Genomic DNA, 22,257 nt, shown 5'->3' with positions numbered 1-22,257 from the left:
TAATAACATATCATCCAGTTTAGGGAAATTATTTTTTTTTCATAGGAATTATTTGAATTATTTTAATTCAAAAAATGACAGTATTATACCTGAGCATGAATTTGTAAACATCACGTAGAGTGCTGACAAAAAGATTAATAAGGTGAAACATACTGTAACCGAAAAATCTTCTGGAATATCACTCTGCTGGACAGAGAGTTCAGACTAACACAAATATTACAACACAAATCACCAATTGAGATGCGGTATGTTGGCATAGATCCCTTGTAAGAGATCCCTCTTCTTCATTTACCTTTCTCTCTCTGACTCACTTTCAGTTTCATTTCTCCTTGTCTCTACCATAGGGCCTAGCTGAATTAATTATTCAATTACTATCACTCTTTCTTAGTCTGGCTAAAAAATACTGAACTTTCGGTTTATTCAAAGTGTGTTCTGATTAAATCCTAGACTCTAGTTTTCTAACCATTCTCAGCTCGGAACCTCAAACCGTTAAAGATCTTTTAATTGGCTTCTATGATCCAGGGCTGAGAATTACAGTATACATCACAAGTACACAAGGGTCTGTGATCCTATTTTTTATGTCCTTTCTGAAAATCCATTTTCATGATCTTACATTTGCAACTGTGCGATGCACTTTTATTAACTTTATTCATGAAAGATATAAAGTAAATATTATTTTAATGTCACCCTATTATAATGACTATTTCTCAGAGATGAGAAAGTGTGGTTAACTAAAATACAAGAAATTGATGTACTAAACAAAAGCATAAAAAACTGAGTTAACAAATCTCCAGAAGTAACATGTATTCCAGCTTCTTAGTATTCTGAATGGATGACATTCAAAGGATAATACCTACTACGGAAATAAAACACACACTACACTGTTTTATTTATGTTTCACAATTTTCTCTTTTTATTTTTCTTTTTCATTTATAAGGAAACCATGCGTCAAGCCTTGCTGAATAATAGTGAAAGGGAAATTTTTACAGGCAGGTTTCCCTCGACCCACCGAACCAAGCAACGCAGACAACCAGAAGCTGGCCTCCGTAGCCCATTTTTTTATGGGTTAGGCTACGAAAACCTAGGGGCAAGGAGAGTTTAGTTTTTTTGTAGTTTCTGGGAGTTTGCTTCTTTGTCTGGCACGTTGATACGCTGCTTCGAGGTCAGTGCTCATGGGATGGAATGTCAACATGGCACTGGATCTGCACACCAGCACCCCCATACGGGGACGCTGGTCCTGCCCTTGGCAGCAGACCACTCCAGCTCCTCCTGCAGACACACAAACAGCGCCTGGTCAATGCGCAGTCAGCAGCAGAGACTGTTTCAAAACACCCACTTTCCCCATTTCTTTCCTCACCAGTATTAAAAGCATCAGCCTCCTGCATGGCTGTCTGCATTCGGCCCTGCATGATAAACAAGTTCCCAGACGCAAATGAGGTTTTGTCTGACCTATTGTGTTTTTTGGCATATGTACACCTGCATTGGAATTCCTAATTTCCTGTGCAGAAACTCTAGTTTACATTATCACTGAGCATCTCTGGCAAAGCCCACTATATCTCAGTACATTAAATAAAGTTATATGACATCCCTGTGTTTGGTTGCTGACAATAGCTGATTTCTGCAAATGATTACTCTTTGTACCGCAATGGAAAACAAGAGAGCTGCGAAAAGGTATACTATTTAGAAAATCGTATTTCACAGCCAGAATTGCAGGTGTGTCTCTATACGAAAGAAGTCAACACAACTGTAGGATCTCTGTTCAACTATCGGCTTGATAAAGACCATACATGTTTTGAGTTATATAATGGTTAACGGTTTCAGCAAAAATACAATCTGGAATTCCCCAAAAGTGAATTTAATTAAAACAACTGATGTTAGAGCTGCAAAAAGCTTCCTTACCTCCGAAAAGCGCTAAGCAAGCAGAAAGGGTGGGGGCTCCATCGGGACTGGCATCCTGTAAAAGAAAACAGCACGAACCTGTTAAGACTACAAAACAAAGAAGGAACACTACACGGAACAGGTAAATAAAAACATGCTCTTGTAGATTTTAAGGCGAATCCTAAGCGGTCTTTACATCTACTTCGCATCACAAGTCAAATTAAAAAAATAAATTTTAATGCACAACGTTTCTAAATTCGAAAATGTTTCTTGGTGTTTTCGAAGCACAGATGAGTATTGCACTAAAGGCAAAAATATTATCGAATATATTATCGAATAACGCTTTTTTTAAAAGCATTAAAGGTCTCCTTCATAACGTATGCTTTAGTAAAAATGATATATGAACTCAGTCTATAAAATAAAAATGTCACTTTTTTATTGATACTAGATGTCAAATACGAATTTACAAAACATGAATCTACCGAAATCACAGTATTGCTGACACCGCTTTAGGAAGTAGTGAAAAGATTTTCTAGATCATGTCAAACTTACCCATCAGCCGTTCCGCAGAATACTCTGCAGGACAAAAGGAGCGAACAAACCCAAGTTATTGATTTTATACCAGAACTGTCTCAACGTCATGTAACAGTCTCCACCTACACTAGAAGATTCTGTTTCTATGCGGAAATCCACCGTTTTGTATTGATGACCAATTTTACACAACAACGGAGGTGCTAAAAGTTTGTAAACCTAAGATTAACATGTTGATAATATTTTAGGAAAGGAACTAAAGTATATCCAGTAAATTGGGTGACCATAAATACTTTAAATAACACATACAGTATGACCCACCCTCTTAAGTTTCAATTCTTTTACCGACTCTTAACTTTCGTTTCTCTCTTGTCTCCACCCAAAGGCACAGCCTTCTATTATTATTATTGTTATTATTATTACTGCAGACACTTTAAAAAGGGACTTTTATATTTTTTGCCTTGCTGAAAACAATTTTGTAAAGTGATTTAGATGCATACGCTTAATTCAATGGGAAAAGTATGCCTTTGGTTACCACTGCCAAAATAACTTTAAAAACGTAATTATTTTTAAAGAAAGGAAATCTTTTCTTAAATTTCTATTAAGTAGACTTTTTTCAGATTTAAAATTAATAATTGCAAATGCAAAATTATTTGCGAACGAAGCAGTTCACACGATTAAATTACAGTAGTTTATATCTGTTAAGACGAATGATACAGTATACATACAGAACCTGTCAGTTATTTTTCCATACGTCTTCAAGCTATAGACAGTCATGACAGACATTTAATTTAGTGTTGTGTCATGCTTTTGCAGAGTTAATTTTATGCTTATCGACCAAAATAATCAAACCTTTTTAAATCATACATAATGCCACTAATTGAATACTCGATTATCGAACTGACAGTAACCCCCTCTATAAGATGAGCGTTACGTGAGATGTGGCATAAAGCAAGGTTTGTACTTGTCGCCTCTTGTTTTCCTTAACAAACTCAAGCTATTTCTCTAAAACTAATGAAAACTTGCACGATGATATTGGTGAGTCTAATAAAAATGTATTAACTTTAATGAAAAACTATACATTAAGCCATTTTAGTCCAAATGTCATGGTGAGGGTTGGAGCAGAAGACCAGAATCCTGGAAATGTTTACTGCAGAGCTCAGAAATGTAGTGTGATTCAAACCATGCAAACAGCTTGGAATGCCTAGTGTTTAAACACAGGAAAACATCCCATTAAGAACTTACAAACCAAAGCAGCTTATTATAATCAGCTGGGCCATCACCTTAAATAGCAACCTCGCTGGCAGCCTGTATTTCTTCCATCCAAAACTGGTGCAAAATAATTATCTGTGAGACTTAGAATTGATATTTCCAGGTGGTGAAAGCTGACGTTTGTTTCTCTGAAGAAGTAGTTCACATTTTAAGCAGGCTTAAAATGGAAAAACAACAACACTATGACTAAATTTAAGGTAGGTATGTTAAGAGTTGGAAGAGTTTCAGGCAGACAGCCTCAATCTACAAATTGAACTTAAAGAGTAATCATGAGTACTTAAAGAGTAATCAAAGAGACGGAGACTGACAGACCTTTCCTTTATTGTGGACTGTAAGAATGGCACCTGTTTTTGGTCAACTCCTACGCAGAGAAACATTAATTCACAAGGAACATAGTTCAAAAAATTAAAGTTCAGTGAAGATGACAACTCCCAGCTCACTTGTTGCAAAAATAGAGAATGATTCCTTCCTTCCCAGCAACCTTTGCTGTGCACTCCTCTGTCAGCTCCATTAGCAACAGTACCTTGATTGTCTGCATGTGAGGCTCTGACTCCTTCATCTTCAGAGCCAGTCTTAGCCCTCTGGGTTCACATCAAAGAATACTCCAATATCTTACATAACCAAAGAAATCCATCAAGTTGTGGAGATTTTCTTGAACACATATAAATACTTGAACTTATTTTAAACACGCCCTGCAGATAGGTGTTAATTAACATCTGGAGGGAATTTCCTTTAAGCCTAAACAAAATCCTATTAGACTCCTCAAATAAGTGCGGTCTGTATGGCAGCGATAGGCTGGACAGCTTTGCTAGTCTTGAAGATGAAAATATGTCCCATTTTATTTCCAAAAGCAAAACATGCATGGACACAAATTATTCAACACCATCCTCCACCTCAATATTTCTTCCATGGTGTTGTCAACGACTAATTCCGAAAATGTTCATTTTACTGAATGACTACAAGTGCAAGGCATGAAATGTATTTCTATTTAGCAAGGAAATGTACAGTATTTTAATCAACTAGATTAAGGAAAAAAACACCTTCTATTACAATTTGGTATAAAGACATTTTTTAAGTACTTCCACTTGAAAGGCTTAATACAGTTCGGAAGGGGAATGATAGATCTTTCCTTAAACAGTGTTCGCCTGCTGTAGAATAACTACCAGCGGAGGTAACAGAATTGTTGCTAGAAGAGCTAGAAGGGATTGGAAGATTGGAGATTTCTTTGTATCTCGAACTTTATATTGTATATTATTTCCTTTCATAGTGTTTTTTGTGCTCTTTTTATTTTTCTTTAATAATGGATGGGGTTTAAACTTAATTGAAAATGATTGTAAAAATCTCTATTTTTGTGAAATCAAACAGCTGAAGTTGCACTCTGTCAAGAGTTCATTTGAGCCCACAGATTCTCAATCATATTTTAGAGCCCAGTTAATCACTAACCAGCCATCAATAACTGCATACTTCATTTTAGCAGTCGTGCACCTTACTAAAAGCTCCTACAGAGAAGAGCATTTCAGATGTACTGATAGCTGTCCAGATATTTTAATAATCTACAACAGTGTATAGTAGTATCGACCATCTGTTTTATATCACAGTTTTTTTTTTAACCAAACAGGAAGCAAAAAATTGAACAACACAAAGCTCCTAACAGCATGACAGGAAATTAAGTTGCAAAGTGTGGTTAACGGAAACAAGTTTACACAATTCATAAGCAGGTGACATTTTAATCAGCTTGGCAGGACAGCTAAGAAAATCATAGGCCTTACTCAGTTCAGACTAAGAAAAGCAGCCTCTCGTTTTTATAATTAATTCTGAATATTCACCTACAGGGCAATGACTACAAAGAAAAGAAAACACAAATGTTTGTGGCAAATAGTTTAACTTGAATGTGTTCATGAAAAGGATATATAAAAACATAGTTCCTGCATTAATGGTTCCTACATAGTGAAGACATTGTGTAAACTTTTTATACCCAGTTCTGTGAAAGTTTTATTGATCACTGAACTCAGTTAAATTAAGTATATCCGAGTTTTAATGTATAATTGGAGACAAGGCTAGTACTGGACTACCTTTAACCTTTTTTAATGAGCTGATGTAAAAATACATAATGAAATATTTATTAGGCAATCAGCACAAATTTGTATTCTCAGAGCACTCACTACATGTCTTCCCTGACCTTCAGACAACTATACACCATAACCTTTTCAAGCAACACTAAATGTAAATGTAAAAAAAAGAATCATGCACAGTACAATTTTCCCACTTTTTAATAACTTGCACCTTTAAAAAAACAAAAACAAAAACATGGACATGTTGAGCTAACATTCAAAAAGGAACATTGTAATGGTCATCTCTGATCAATAGCCTTGCTGTGGTGGTTTATGCTAAAGGTCTGTAACCAAGGTTATTTTTTGTTTATGGTCTTGTTTTTGTACAACAAAAGGAATCACTATGTTTTGTACTCAGTTTGCTTCATGCGTGTTTAGGAATAGGGCACCGTGGAAAGGTACATTTTCAGAAACAGAGGGTAAAATTACAATAGGACCCACAGCACTAGCCTGCAAGCTCTGTCCCCGTTTTCCTTCTTGCACCACGAGCAAAAGCTGCAATTATCAAAGCACTGTACAAAACTCAATAATGCGACATCATGTACCGGCACTGAAGACACAGTTTAAAATGAGAGAAGGGGGAAAAAAAGTAAAGATGTATTCCTTTGCAAGTGTAGTCCTGAATAAGGCTGATCAATCTTTTCTCCATCAGATCATAAAGGATACAAAACATAACTGGTAACAGGGAAATGCAACTTGTATTGATGCAAATAAATGGCTTGTGAAATTACTTTAGCAGGGGGCCTGTCTTATTTTATTTTGGATCCTCTGACCCCCCCTTTCCTGCATGAACACCCAACTCTGGCCAGTTTATTTCTGCTGAAATTCAACAGAACTGCAAGGGAGTGCTGTCACAAGGAAGGCCATTAAGCTGAAATGATAAACAAATAACTTTTGTGGCATGTGTCAGAAGTGTTGCACTCCAGAGACGCAAGACAGGATGTAGCACTGTCTCACCCCGTCTCGCCTATTGTCCACTCTACTTTCTGCTGTACCAACTTTCTCAAACTGTCTGAAAATTGCTTTTTTTTGTCATTTAAAAACATGCAACTTAAACTTTTCAGAGAAGGGGCTAGGGTAAAAAAACAAACAAAAAACAAGACTAATTAACATTGGGAATAACAAGATAAAAGAAAAAAAAGAGTTTACAACAGGAACTGATTGCAAAGTCCATAACTTCAAGTTCTACCAGACAGACACACTGATAATTTAGACAAATTTCTCTGTAAAATATCATTTCACGCTCTCGCGCACACTTTCTCTCTTGTTCGCTTCAGTTCTTGCTTCTTTTGCCTCTTTAGCGCTTCGACAATTCATTGGATAACCAGTCGAGTCCTTCGTATAAACCAGTGCCTTGTGTGGCACAGGTGGCCTGGACATACCACTGCAGAGCAAGGGGAAAGAAAGCAAAAACGTTACCAGAAGAGGCTATAACTCTGTAAGACATTTATTGTACAGCGAGCTCACCTTGTAGCTCATGTTTGTTCTACAACTCCTAAAACAGAACTGACTACTACTGATGTTGTGTACAGCTTTTTTTGTGTAAAAAAAAAAGACATTTTATTTTTGCAGAGTGTACCACCAGAAGTAATTTGGGCTGTATAGTGTGCTGTAGATTAAGCAAGTTTTTCACCTGCTTACAGTGGTTTTAATTTTAACCCAATGACGAATGGGTTTCTGACTTAACAGTGAGCAAGGACTATACTGCATACAAAAAATATTTGTAGCAGCACTTGGTACTCATTAGACTCCTGCATGTGACATACTTCATCCTCTGCTGGAATGGAATTTTTCCTTTGATTAAATATACTTATTCTGTCTGTTTTATTGGGTTGTCACTGAAAAATTAAAATATGCGAGTCAAAGTGGCACGTGATATATACATTACTGGTCAATTCACATTTGACATGGCTGTATCACGCAACTGATTTCCAATATAGTACAGTACCACCATTAAATACAGGTTTTTATAAAAGCAGAAGGAAGATTTTAACTTAAAAATGACACTCTTGCAAATAATGTAAAATTATTATCTAGCATTGTAACCTGCGGTGGACAATTCTAGAGCGGCATATAAATGAATTACATTCCAAAAGAAAAATTAATTGTATCTATAGGCAGATCAGTGTTATAGACATAAAGTAGCCTGAACCCACCAGAGGATGTAAGCTGACAGTTCTAGAGGTCTGGTACATGTCTTGTCAAAACAGAATTTTACGACTAAGGGAAAGGTTTAAAAAGTGCACCGAGTGTATACGCACAGTTCTGTTGCGGAGGTTCTGTAAGCCAAGCTTGTCTGTCAGGTCGCTCACTATCATGGCATTTGGTAAATCCTGCTTGTTTGCAAACACCAGTAGAACCGCATCTCGGAGCTCATCCTCTTGCAGCTGGAAAGAAACGTCAGTCAGTTCTGGAAAACAAGTCATTTCACCTCGATGACGGCTGCAGAGAAACACTTATAATCCTCAAACTCTACTCTAGGTGTACACAGATAACAATGGGAATGTGAAATAAAAAGCTAAGTGGAATCTAGCACTCTGCAATAACTTCTTCATGCTCCACCCTTGTGATAAAACATGATTGAAGGTGATATGAGAGACAAAATATTGGTCTTGCTACAGTGCAGAGAACAGGAACAATTTGTTCAATTTCTGTTCTAGAACAAAAATACTTTTTGGCAAAGGTGGATGGCAGGTTAAGAGCTATTAAAAGCCTTTGCCACACAAATACATACCATCTTCTGAAGCTCCTCTGCAGACTCTGTCACTCTCTCTCTGTCATTGCTGTCTACTACGAAGATAAGGCCCTGAAAGATCACATTTCAGAGTAAGCAATGAGAAATGAGCACTTATTTTGGTTGCTGGTGGACTCTTCTTTCTTTCTGAAGGAATTGGAAAGTTAAAAAAAGCAGAAGAGAAAATTGCAATAGGAGCTTAAATAAGATTTTTATTTAGTATTTCAACACCAAAAGATGAAGTATCTCAAGAGTAAGAATGAAACTTGAATGTTTACCAAGTGGAAAAAAACGTGCTTCAGGGTGAGAAAGGACAAACATTTATATTAAATATTATTACCACAAAAATGGGCAGAAATGCTACAGGTACTAGAAACACTAAGATAAATCTCCATTCTACCAACTTAAGGAAAGAAGAAATGTTATTCGTAGGCAGGTAGTAAAATTCTTCTGTTCCTCAAAACAGGAGTAATACCTCCTGGTGGGAAAACTGCTAGAAATGTTATTCTTGTATAAAAAAAAGTGATAAAAAATCAATCATTTCATTACAGATCAATAGATCTTATCTTATTTCTACTACATGTAGGGTTATGGAAAGGATAATTAGAAGTAAACTGTAAGAGGATGATGTATGGAGATAGGATTTTAGATAGAGGATATTCATCACGAATTTAGAAAACATGTAGTTAGAATTCAAAAGAAATTTATGATAACATTTTGCATTAATGACTAATTCTTAAATTCCAGATCGTGGGATTTCTAGGAAGTGCACCTCTACAAATTGAGCTGCAGTTAAAAGATAAAAAAATGCTATAGATGAGAGATGAATATTCAAATTAGGATAATGAACTTCAGTTATCACTATTGTTCTTGTATAACAATGTCTATGATAATGTCTACCAATAATCTAGAAACTGTTAGTACTTAACTGTTAGTACTGTTAGTACTAGTAAGCTAGTCAAGTTTATAAGGAATACCAAACTTGGAGGATTAGCAAATATTTTAGAAACTGCAAAGGAAATTCCAAAAGACTTCAAGACTGGATAAAACACCTGATTTCTAATTTTATAAGTGGTTGTATATTTTCATTCCTTTTTCATTTGTACAGTGTCTTGCAAATGTACTCTGACCATTTCTATGCTGTCCCAATTTGTGAGTTTACAAATTGATGCCTACATTTTTTATACTTAATACTTTATACAAAACCAGAATGCTGAAACTCATGTCTTCTTAAGATAACCAAAGTATGAATTAGGAAAAAAAAGTTAAACATGTTGAATGAATAAGTATTCATACCCATGAACTCAATATTGGGAAGAAGCATCACAGACAGCACAGCTGGTGCAAATTTTGTTCAGGTTTTTGGGGATAACCCATAAACATTTGCTTCAAGTCTTTCCACAGATTCTCAAGGATATAAGGACAGGATCAGGACAGTGCCATACAAAACTTTCTTATTTTTAAGCCTCTCCAGTGTAGCTTTAAATCATTGTCCTGCTGAAAGGTGAATTTATAGTCTTTAGAAGAATGAAAAAGGTTTTTCACTAGTGTCTGTCTATACATTGTTCTGTCCATTTATACTTCCATCCTGACAAGATCTCCAGTCCCCGCTGAGAAACTTCAACATAGCAGGATGCTGGCAGCACTGCCAGCTGCAGGGGTGATGTCGACAGGGAGATGTACAGTCTGGTACAGTTAGGTCTGCGCCAAATATTTTACATTTAGACCAAAAAAGTCCAAATTCAGTCTCATAGGGTGTTCAAAACGCTTTGTTGAAAACATTATGCAGGCTTTAAGATGTTTTTAGTTTTGTCTTTCTTCTTGCCACCCTGCCATACAGGCTAGTTTTACTGCTGACTGATACACATTTGCTCCCATCTCTGCTACTGAACTCTTTAGCTCTTTCTAATATATTACTAACATCAAAGTATTCCTCGCCAGTTTCTTTGGCAGTGTCTGGGTGGTTAGATGCACTTTCCATTTCCTTACTGAGCAGACTGTGCTCACAGGAAATTCAGACTTTTTTACCCTTCTCCTTATCTGTGCTTTTCAATTACTTTATCCCTGACTTGCTTTGAAGGTTTCAAAGTCTTCATATTTCCTTCTGTGCTCGGAATTTACTAGCTGACAATGAACCCAAAGAGTTATTATTCTGAAATAGAGAACTACTTTTAACGCACGCTGACAGAAGCCACACAAACTATTGTGTGGCTCATTAAGGTAATTTTCTGCAATTTAGGTTTTTCCAACAGAAATGAATTTGAATACTTATGCTATAACTTTTCCATTTTGCTTCAATATGATTTTCTTTTTTTCCTTTAAATATATGGAGTATGTCATATATAAAATAGTTTATATTTCAAAGTGTCATGACTGAGAATTTTATAGCAACAAAATGTACAATTTGTTCAAGGGTCTGAATACTTCTGCCAGGCTCTCTACATAATATATAATATATATTAATAATAATTAATGACTGAAAATCAAAATCTTGACCATAATACTTTGTACAGTACAAGTGTTACAATTGTCATTTATTGCAAGACAGAAATTATACTGACAGTTTCCCTTTCAACATTTTCACTGTTACTTCCTGTTTAACGACTGATCTGCAATTTTACCTCATTTTAAATTAGGCTGCAAATTTTTAAATAAATTAGCAACTAAACTTTAATCAAGGAGAAGTTTGCACTCTTGAGAAAACAAAAACAGGTGTTGATATTAGGTCTCTGCTTTGTTTGAAGCAGGAAACCACTGGGAAATAAAAGCCTCTCGAGTTTGCAATTTGCAACTGCAAAGTACGATGACATTCTAGTTCCCTCTATGTCTTTCTCTTACAGTGTGGATTTTCCACCTCCAATATTCTGGCCAGAATATTAGAGTCTAATCTAAGTAGGTAGACTACAATTTCAAAGCCAAAACAAAGAAGGGACAAGGTTTCAGAATGGCTCAGACCCTGAAAAACGTTAAAAGGTGTTGACTTCAGCACTTCGGTACTATCTGTCTAAATAAACCCAAAGCTCCACCTCCTTTGTCATCACCAAACCACAGAGCATGAAAAAAACTCTCCTCTTGTAGCTTTAATAAGAGCGACTCCACCACAAGTTATAGATATTAAGCTAATATACTGAGACAGCTCATTCTGCACTTGCCAAAGGATTAAACATTCTTTCCACATGATAAATACATTAATTGCACTCAAACTGGCTTGCATTACACTGGTTTGAAAGCAGGTAAATTCATATATCTGGCAGCTATATTTTCTAACAGTTATAAAAAGATCCCACAACTATCAAAATAAACAGCATTACAATTAGTCTTTTTATACACATTTCTTTTACATGTTAACTGCTGGGATTGATAGCGTATTCTTATGTCTTACAAATAGGAGGTTATGAATTAGAGAATTACAGGAAATACCTGTAATAATCATAATCCTGAAAATGTAAATATATACCAAGAATATACCCCAGCATTTATAAATAGAAGCAACTGAGTTCATTGTTCCCTGGCACAGCTTTTGTGAAAAGAGTAATTAATCAGGCACACAGTGTTAAACATATTTATTAACAATGACATTGATACACACTTAACAACACAACATACAAGTTGCTCTATTCACACACACAAGGTGGCTCAGGGGCCTGACTCCTGACAAAACACAAAAAACCCCACAATGCAACCAAGTATTCAGAACATAAGAACATAACACCTAGAGGCCAACAGGAGAGAGAAACCTGCCTTCTAAACTAAAGAGAATATGACAGTTAAATCTCTCTCTATAAAACTGGATGTTACAAAGTGAATAGGAAATCTGTCTCCCCATTCTAAAGATTAATCCACTAACCAGGAGATACCATTTTTTACCTAAGGATTATCTATGAAAGTTCCCCAAAACACTAGAATGGGAAGCTCCCATAAAGGTCAAATACTCAACTAGAATCTGGTATGATGTGGTCTAGAATATGGCTGACCTGAGCAAGTGCCTTTTGCCTGGCACACACTTTCTTCTCTCTCCTTCTATCTTTCTGTATGTCCCATGTTGTTTCTTCTCTCTCTCTGCTACATGCATTTTTTATCAACTGTTCCTCGACTATTGATCACTCTTAATCATATACCCAGAATTAACTAATTAACCAAGATAAACCAGAGGATTCTTTTGATTAATGTCTCAGACCCACTTCCACTCAGCTAACTCCTCAGCTCCTTTCTTGCTATGAAGCTCCGAAGAGCCGCAAATGTTGACACTAGTTAGCAGTTTGACCGTTGTCTCTAAAGTCGTAGGCAATATCATTGATGTAGTATCAGGTTGATTTTCTGCTATAACTTTTTAAATGTCTTTATGCTTCAAAGAATAGCCACAGTGAGCTGGTATCTGGGCCAATCAATTCCATGTGCTGTTTTTGTAGTTTGCATTCACTTAATATAATTGACTGGAATAGATAATCTTATCCTAATATACTCAGTTCACTTGCAAAGCAACTATTCTCCAAGACCTTGCCAAAGGAATAAACATTGTTCTGATAAATCATGTTGCGAGAGATAAAAGACATTGAAGCAGACAGGGAAAATTAGTTTTGTGGCATTTTATCCTCTTTGAACACACAAGTCTCAAGTTATCAATTTCAATGCTGTATAAGGAGACATTGTTGCCTTTAAAACTTCACCATTCCCCAGTTAGAAAAGCCAGCAAATCTCAGCACAATAGGCTTCATTACTACAAGAATTCCCCGCAAATTGCGTTTTTTAGAAGCACTAAGTCCTGTTACTTTGCAATTAAGCAATATTTTTTTTAGACCAAGAGGGTATACCATTGCACTGCAGGCTTTGAATTCGTATTTCCTTTTTAACATTGATATAATTAATTTGTAAATCTTGTATGGTCAGGAAAAAAAGGCATTTACATTCAGGTCATTGTACAAAAGTGCCTTTACTGACTGCAGCGCTGCATTTATATTCTGCTGACTTTTTTTAAAATTAAAACTAGGCCATGTCTGGGAAGTTCTGCTTTAGATCTCTGGTTTTTAGCCCCAGAGAAAGCTGTGCTCTAGATGGGTCTTATATCCTACAAGGGTTCAGACAGGAGAAAGCCACGGCCAATATAAATGTGATAATAAAGAGAATAAAGAAAGAATCATAGGGACAATTGCAGATCTGTTTCTTTTCTTTTTTTAAATAGAATTAGTCCTTTTTTAGATTTTGTCCTGCACAGAAATCTCAGCCAAAATGTGCAAAATTAGAGGAATTTCAAAACATTTGTAAAACAGATCTCCAAATATCATGCATAAATACACTGATCATCAAAAGAAAACAAGGAAAGTACAAACTATATTGAACAGACATGAGACAAGGTACTGTACAAATACAGAAAAGGCAGATCTTTAACTACTCTGAAAGCCACAGCAGGCTGGTAACCTGTGTGGCCACCATTGGAAACAAGACAAGATGAACATCTGCAGCACGTCTTTATCAATGCGTTGATATTGTCTTGTGGGTTTGGTCTCATTCCTCTTGTAGAGCCAGGACACTGTTCTCAGTGCCCTAGAGGTCACAATTCATTTCAGATTATCCCACAAATGTTCAATGGGAATTGGGTCCCAGTTCTCTCACTTGGGGATGATTTAGTGCTTTAAGCATAAGTCAGTTACCTGTCACCTACTATGATAGGTTGTGATCAAATAGAATGATGCCAAAGAGATTTAATCTATTATTAAAATCCATATATTTTATTTTCCTAAAACAGAGTGAAAATGTGTTTGATTTTCAGTCAATATTACCTGTAAGTTCCTTGTTCTAGTCTTGTTAACACTTGGAAAGGCCATTCAAACAATCAACATTCGTTCTGGTGCTAAGTGATCCTAACTCATAAGTTATAAGTCATAAGAATAACTAATAATTCTTGAAAGGATCAAGGTGTCTAGATTTAAAGCAATGACTTCACATTAACAAAAATCAAAAAACAAAAAACAGACACCTCCTTATATCAGATCCTTATTTAAGAGATTCCCAGAATAACTGCTGCTTCTGATATCTATACTTTTCAATAGAAATGATAAAGAAAAGTCTCTCTTCTATCATTTCCTGCTGAGACTAAAAAAAGTCTAGTTCTTTTAAGGCATCACCACAACTCAAGCCCTGCAGCAACATATCGTCTGCTGTTCTCTGTGTAATAGAAGTAACAGTGACCAATCCTAAATACAGTGTTCCACATGAGGCCTTACCAGAGCAAATATAGAGTTTCATCATAAATTCTCTGAACATTGTTTTTACAATCTTAAGACACATAAATAGGCACTATTTTATTTTACAGGACTACAGACTGCACTGGAAGGGAGTGGTTTCACATCCCAGATGGAGCCTGAGGTTACACCCTTGAGCAGAGTACTTCACTCAAACGGCTCTAAAATTCTCATCTGTAGAAACAGGTACAAATATAATTTGTTTTGGATAAAATCCAAAAAAGAAGTAACAATAGAAAAAGGAATTCTCAGGTACTTTCCACTTCCATTTTTATTATCATTAAAACCTCTTTAAGTGTATCCAACAAGCAACAATATTGCCTTAGTAAAATGGACTTGACCTATTACTCTACATTGTGCTTATCTGATTGAATTTCCATAGCAGCTTCAAGATGGGTTAATTATATTTTGTAGCATCTAATTTAAATGCTATTAAGAGATTAAGATGAAAAACAAGAATTTTCACAGATGTGCAGATTCCAGTGGGGCTTATAACATCCAGAAAAGACAATACTCCCAACAAGATCACTGTGGCATGTAATATAGCCAGTTTTATATCTGCACAAGGCAGCATCAGCACCTGTTAAATACCCTAGGATGCCCTAAATACACACATTTGTCCCCAAAATGAGGGACCAAGGGTGTTAAAGAGACTGCTTCACCTGCCAGCAGTGAAGCAGAGAAACAGCCTGGCTTTTCACACTGTGTCAGTGCTATACCTGCGTGTTCTGGAAGTAATGTCTCCACAAGGGACGGATTTTGTCCTGGCCACCCACATCCCATACTGTGAAACAGATGTTCTTGTATTCCACCGTTTCCACATTAAAACCTGGAAAAATCAAAGCACTCTTTTAAAACAATGAATTCATCAGCAGGAAACTTAAAAAATAAACCACTGTGCTTGTTTTTTAGAGAATTTTTCTCCTAGTGGCACATAAAACAAAAAGTAGTTTTAAAACAGTTAATAAAGTAATCACAGAGTACTGATGCGGTTAGCATTGAAACTTACTCTTTGGGTCTCACATGCTTTTTAGATTTTGAAGGTGCTTTTCTGCATGTACTAGGCCCTAAATTGAAAGATACAGAGTACTTAAAATGGACATTGTTTGAAGAGTTTTTTTTCTCCAGGAAGCCGGTCCAACAAATCAAGAACAGAATATTCTAGAACACTGTTGCAGTCTGATCTCACCTGATCAGCTGTGGAAACAACCAGCACACTTTCTCTGTAATAGAGGTCGCCTAGATATTACAGGTTTCACTTCACCCAATATCCCTGCATGTAGCCACGTTCATGTTCGACAAAAACTGTAAAACTGCGAGTTGTAGCCAAGTGGAATTAAATAAATTGGAAGAATTGTGTACTACAAGGAGAGTCCCAAATGTAAATAATTTTACATTAATAAGTAGTATTATATTGTTTTAAACCACTCAGAAAAAAACATGAAAACTAGGTGTGTAACCCCGGCATCCTGGCCAAATTTCCCATTGGCCCTTACCAATCATGGCCTCCTAATAATCCCCATCTATGAATTGGCTTCATTACTGTTATTCATTATTCTCCTCCTCATTACTCCCCACTAATAGTTGATGTGTGGTGAGTGTTCTGGTGCACTATGGCTGCTGTCGCATCATCCAGGTGGATGCTGTCCATTGGTGGTGGTGGAGGGGAGACCCCATTACCTGTAAAGCACTTGGAGTGGAATGTCCAGAAAAGCACTATATAACTGTAAGCAATAATTAATTATTATTAACTAGAGAGGAGATGAGTGTGAACCATCAAATGCTTTTACTGAGAACAAAGTGTACTAGTCTAGCACAAAGCTTTGGCTCCTATGAGCCACAACTTTAAGACATAAAACTGTGAGGAACTGGTATTCTGCTGAGCATGCACACTTCTTTTTGAGGGGACAAAACCTTGTGATCTTCACCTGAAAGAGTGCTTCGTCACTGAACAAGCTGTTATCCAAGGCATTGTTTGACAAGAAATGGACGCGAATAATGGTTGTCCTAAAACAGGAAGGAGTGGACAAACCAGTGTTGCCCTGGAGCAGATCAGCAAGATAAAAGGGTACACCCACACAATGATTCACAGACCAAGATGATTTTCATTATTGCGTTTCTTGTATTACACAATTCACAATCCCTTGACGGGTAGTTATCAGGCTCAATAAGACCAGATTCCAGTCCAAAGAGAAGAGGTGGATGAGAGTTCAATCCCCTACTGGGTTATAAGAGGAAAAGATGAACTATGTGCCATACCAGTCGTGCATGGAAAATGTGAAATAAATCCACATAGGCAGAATAGCACATAACAAAATAGGCAAATTGTTTCAGCCCAGCAGCTCACAGAGGCTTCGTAATTGTTCTAAAACAGTCCTACCCTAGATTTTTACTATTATAGAAGGACATGACCTTTTCTTCCAAAGTATTGCTGCTAAAGACACACAAACTGTAAAACAAGCCCATTTTTGAAGTAACGCCTGTTGTCCAGCTGTCTAACATATGCAAAGATGTGGCTAACGAATTTGCACATACAATAACTTCTGCATTTATATACATTTCCTTTCATTGAGTGTGTGCATTAAGCTTAAAAGTATCTGACAAGAATATAAAAGGCCTGGTCATTTAGCATAATTTTAGGATATGTTTTCATATCCATAACATAACTGCCCTAAATCCAAAAGAACTTCACAACAAATATTTCGGTTTTTAGAAATTTTAAGCAAAGGCCTTACCAATGGTTGGAATGGTAGTAACGATTTCTCCCAGCTTCAGTTTGTATAAAATAGTGGTTTTCCCAGCTGCATCCAGACCAACTGCAAAAAAAAAAGAGGGAAACCACATAACATTAAAGCAGCACAAATTAATTGACAAAATTATAAATAAGATGTGCTGTCAAATGCTTAAAGAATGTATGAAAACAAGTTACACCAGTGGCTCTCAATCCTGGTCTTGATGGTCCTTTATGCTGTTTTTTGTTACAGTCTGGCCCTTAACCCCTGGGGCCCCTTGGGGTTAGGAACTGATTCTTTGATACTTAGTGCCTTATTACTCACCAAAAAGCTCTTAGTAACTTGTGATGAATAGAAACAGCTGGGAATGACAAGCATGATGAAAAGCAAACACTGTGGGATTGACTTGATTCATTGTGTCCAGTTGGACACAGTTCAGGTCCCACACCTGAATAAGGGAAGCTAAGAAACTCACTAATTAAAGGGGTGTAAATGGAAGGCTGGGTGGCTCGGTGGAGTAGCGGTTAGCATTGCTGCCTCACAGTGTGCTGGGACCATGGGTTCAATTCCTGGGGTGCTTTCAGCATGGAGTCTGTATGTTCTCCCTGTGTTCATGTGGGCTCCCTCTAAGCTCTTCAGTTTCTTCATATAGTCCAAAGACAAACTGGTAGGTTAATTGGCTTCTGGGAAAACTTGCTCTGGTGTGAGTGTGCCCCCTCCAATGGACTAGCGTCTTGTCCAGAGTGTAGCCTGCCTTGTGCCTATTGCTTGCCAGGATAGGCTTCAGCTCCCCAACAGCCCTGAATTAGATAAAGCGGATAGAAAACGGATGGATAGATGGACAAGGGTGATTCCACTTTCAAAATGCATGCAACTTTTCAAAATGAAGGTGGAAAGCTGAAAACATGTTTAAAAATAGGGCTCAAATTGAAATGAATTGATCGGTTTCTGACAAAACAGCTGGAGCAGAACCAGAAAAGACAGGGAGCTCCAAGACCAAGATTGAGAATCACTGCATTACAAGATGTAACCTCAGGAACAGTGCAGAAAAAAAAGTTGCAAAGTTCACACCTCAATTTCAATGATAACAGCATTACAAAACAAGAAAATTGGACATCCAATTTCAAGATCTGTCTGCAAATCAACATCAGCTGTTTTAAAGAAATTGGGGAAGTCTTAACATATGCAGATTTAGTGTTGCAACACTTCCAATAAAGACATATTGCAATGACTTTCACATAAAAACACACACTTTGGAATGAAAGCAAAAGAAAACAGAAAAAAATCTTAAAATAGCAGCTCATTAAATGTGCACAATCCAATCTTAATTTCAGTTCCATGTCCATGTCATCCCAATTTAATTTGTCTAATCTACAGGAGCACGCAGACATGCTCATTGCAAAACTGGACAGTGAAGAAAGCTAAAACACCAGACAAAATGCTGGGAGACAACAGCACAGGAACTAGTGCCTCACATTTCTTCAGACGACAGGAAGACATTCAGTAACAGGGAAACAAATTTGCATATATTTTAGGAAAATTAACCAAAAATGACTGAAATACCTTAACAGGAATTGTGATCCTTTTTTTTATTGTAAAGAGATGAACACCACAATTTTAAGTACATCTTGGCCAGCGTCACAGAACACACAAAATGTTGGGAGATGAACCCTTCAGCAGAAACGACTAGATCTCGCCTTGATTTGAGAATTGACTTTTTTCCACAATTTTCATCTGGCTCGTTGTCTCACACCATCCGTTAACCTACCAGCATGTCTTTGGACTGTGGGAGAAAACTGGAGTACCCAGCAAAAACCTATGTGAATATGGGGAGAACATACAAACTCCACACAGATAGCAACCCAGGTCCTGAACTGAGCCCAGGACCCCAGTCCTGCGAGGCAGTAATGCTGAACACTGTCACCCATCTATGGAGCAATTAGCTACAAACTACAGAAGTCGCTAGATGGGTCAAATGGCCTCCTTTCATTGGTAACATTTCTTAAATTCTTACCATACTGAGATTACTGTGTTAAAAAAAGGGAGATGAGTTGAAGTTGAGTATTGGTGGAGCAGGTGGACATCAGGCCATGAGTGTCAACACTAAGTATTTGCACCATGGCATATAAAAAACAAAACAGGGAATCTTCAGAATCTGATGCAACGTGTTTCGGAGTCAGAAATACAGTATTATCCTTGCCGTGAAGTTGCAGACGGAACCAGTTAACTTCCATACCGCTTCAAGGTGAAAAACCCTTACTAAACGTCATTTCTACACCATTACAGAAAGATAATCAAAAGCTGCCCTCACGGCCCCCCTCACCAACTCTCAGTGTACTTTATGTTAAGCTACTGAATAGTACCTCAAGAGAAAAGCAACCCCAAAACAGAAATCTATTTTACAAACCTTGTCTAGCAACAAAAAACATTAGATTGAACTATGAAATCAAATGATTTTTTACTGGACACTTAAATCCCAAGTATTTCCATTTTCTTCATTTTTGTTTTGGCTCATGTTGCTTAATTCCCATATTGGTGGATGGACATGCTCTATCCTGCCGAAGTTCTTTCTGAGGAATCCTTTTATTCTGTTCTACAGTTCTACAGATCATTAGTGAAGTATTTCTGACTGTCTAGGCATAAGTGCTTAAAGGAACCTGAAAGATCCAACAAAAGGCACCAAAACTTTGATATAAACAATGCAAAGTAGGGATTAAACTACAATACATTTAACACGACACATTCTGACATTTTTTTTTTTACTTTTAACTTTTTCATTAGCATTTACAGTAACTGTTGAGGTTACGCAACAGTTTAAAATGTCCAATGCTGTGCATTCTTAGAGAAAGACGTTCAGAAGAGACATTGTTTCATCTAGTTTGGTATTGGTAAGAAAAACATGAAGTAAAAACAGGAGAAACGGAAGAGCCATGAAAAGTAGTGCACTTATACACATTGTTTGCACAAAAATGAAAACATTCATGTTAAACTTTGAAGTAGGAGTGACAGTTGAGGTTCCTGTTGTTTGACTGGAGCCTCAGTGATCAAGACAGCCCATCCTGCTGAGATTTCACGAGCAACAGCGTCAGTGTGCAATGACAGCAAGATGTCATCAGCACAGGTGAACAGTGGACACAAGTGCACACGCCAGGATCATGACCGCCGTGCATTAATTTGAAGAGCAGGGCAAGACAAGCGAGCAACTGCAAATTTCAGCCTGCGGCACGAGCTGCCAGTTTGATCCGAAACAATCCGCAGAGTGGGATACCACTGTTGGTCTGAAGTGCACAAAGCACTCATCACATTGGGCCGTACATGTTTTAGAGCCCAGTGGTGCAAAGCGCACAAGCAATGGAATACTGAGCATTGGAGAAATGTGATGTAGTCAGATGAAACATCTTTCACCATGTTCTCGACAAATGCTTGAGTGCACCTAAAGCCCAAAAGACTTAGTTTCAACGATGAAGGGTGCTGGGGGTTCCGTAATATGTGGGGAACATTTTCCTAGCACGGTTTGGGTACACGTATTTACTTAAAAGGCAAATCCGTGCTAATGGCTGCTTAATTGTTCTGAATTGTGTACCACTCCTCCATATTTGGAGCACTAGTTTTTCCAAGGTGAGTTTGTACTACAGTGCGATGATACTCAACACTTTTACCTACAAAAGAAAAAAAAATTCTGTTCTGCCTACTTATATGATGTTTTAATCACACAGCAACATACAATATTACAGAAAATGAAAATTCTAAATATCAAAATAATCTCAGATGTTTAACTGTCGACGGTATGACAAGACCATGGATAGCTCACTTTGGTGCTATATCTTTGCCAATGTTGCATCACTAAGTGTTCCTTTTACATCCTAAAAAAAGATGGTCACAACACTGAAGGCCTAACTAGAGGACTCATATTCAGAACAAACAAGAAAAGGAAGAAAATAATGTTTATGTTTTCGTCTTCGAGTTATAATTCCTAACAGTCCATAACCAGTTCCAGTATAGGTAACTTCCTAAAAACAAAACGTTACCATTTTCTAAAACGTGCAGTAACTACATTTAAAACGCACGGACACCGGATTTCTTGCATAATGCAGGAAAGGCATTTCCTAACTGCATTATTTCACAAAAAACCTTGCTAAACGAAATGGAGAAAAGGAATAGGCATTTCGATATCCATCACTATTGTTACTTTCACTCCTTCAACCTCAATGAGCAACAATAGAATTAAATACCTCTCGTAGTGTTATCGTTACTTATTCGGTACTGTTATTAACAAATCGTGCCATCCCCTTTGTCGCTCTGTACAGAATGTAACCACAGAGGCCCCATCTTTTCCTCCTCGTCTCCGGGGCAGCTCTAACAATACCCTCCCTCTGCCTCCGTATTGTCAATGCTTACCCATAAGTATCCTCATTTGTTTCTTGCCAAAAAGCTTGGAGAAAAGCGACGAGATAGTGAGGCCCATGTTGTGCGAGAGTACCCCCCCTTTAACACTTCAAGTGATGTCTACAGTTAGAAACAGAAATCGTTTAAACAGCCCCTATAGAAAATGGGAGTCTCTCTACTGCCTCCTCCTCTGATGCAGGTGCCACGTCCAGGCCAACGCGGAAGAAATTACGTCACCGCTTTCATGAAACTTTATTAGCAATCATACGGTGTCTCATTTCCAAAACTGCTGTAATAAACCCAATCTGCCCCCAAACGATTCTGTAAGCAACGCTCAGAAAAATGTGCACGTCTTTGTGTGCTTTATTTTGGAA

The 22,257-nt window shown here is 37.2% G+C and overlaps 1 protein-coding gene and 1 long non-coding RNA gene across 2 annotated transcripts; both read right to left on the bottom strand.

Annotated features, from left to right (window-relative positions):
• Nucleotides 1-884: 884 nt before the first annotated feature.
• On the bottom strand, nucleotides 885-2,537 carry LOC148829249 (uncharacterized). Its single transcript, XR_016091453.1, has 3 exons — nucleotides 2,431-2,537; nucleotides 1,900-1,954; nucleotides 885-1,269 (listed from the first exon to the last, which is right to left on the bottom strand). It is a non-coding gene; the product is annotated as an uncharacterized LOC148829249 (long non-coding RNA).
• Nucleotides 2,538-5,936: 3,399 nt separating this feature from the next.
• On the bottom strand, nucleotides 5,937-22,109 carry LOC148829248 (ADP-ribosylation factor 4-like). Its single transcript, XM_088922814.1, has 6 exons — nucleotides 21,896-22,109; nucleotides 17,501-17,581; nucleotides 15,485-15,594; nucleotides 8,527-8,598; nucleotides 8,054-8,179; nucleotides 5,937-7,176 (listed from the first exon to the last, which is right to left on the bottom strand). Exons 1-6 carry the CDS (start codon nucleotides 21,960-21,962, stop codon nucleotides 7,090-7,092), a joined length of 543 nt encoding a protein of 180 aa, XP_088778940.1. The 5' UTR covers nucleotides 21,963-22,109; the 3' UTR covers nucleotides 5,937-7,089.
• Nucleotides 22,110-22,257: the final 148 nt, after the last annotated feature.

The sequence above is a fragment of the Atractosteus spatula genome, chromosome 8 (assembly GCF_055471065.1).
Source record: "Atractosteus spatula isolate fAtrSpa1 chromosome 8, fAtrSpa1.hap1, whole genome shotgun sequence".
Taxonomy (NCBI): Eukaryota; Metazoa; Chordata; class Actinopteri; order Semionotiformes; family Lepisosteidae; genus Atractosteus; species Atractosteus spatula.
This window is presented reverse-complemented; position numbering and strand designations above follow the sequence as displayed.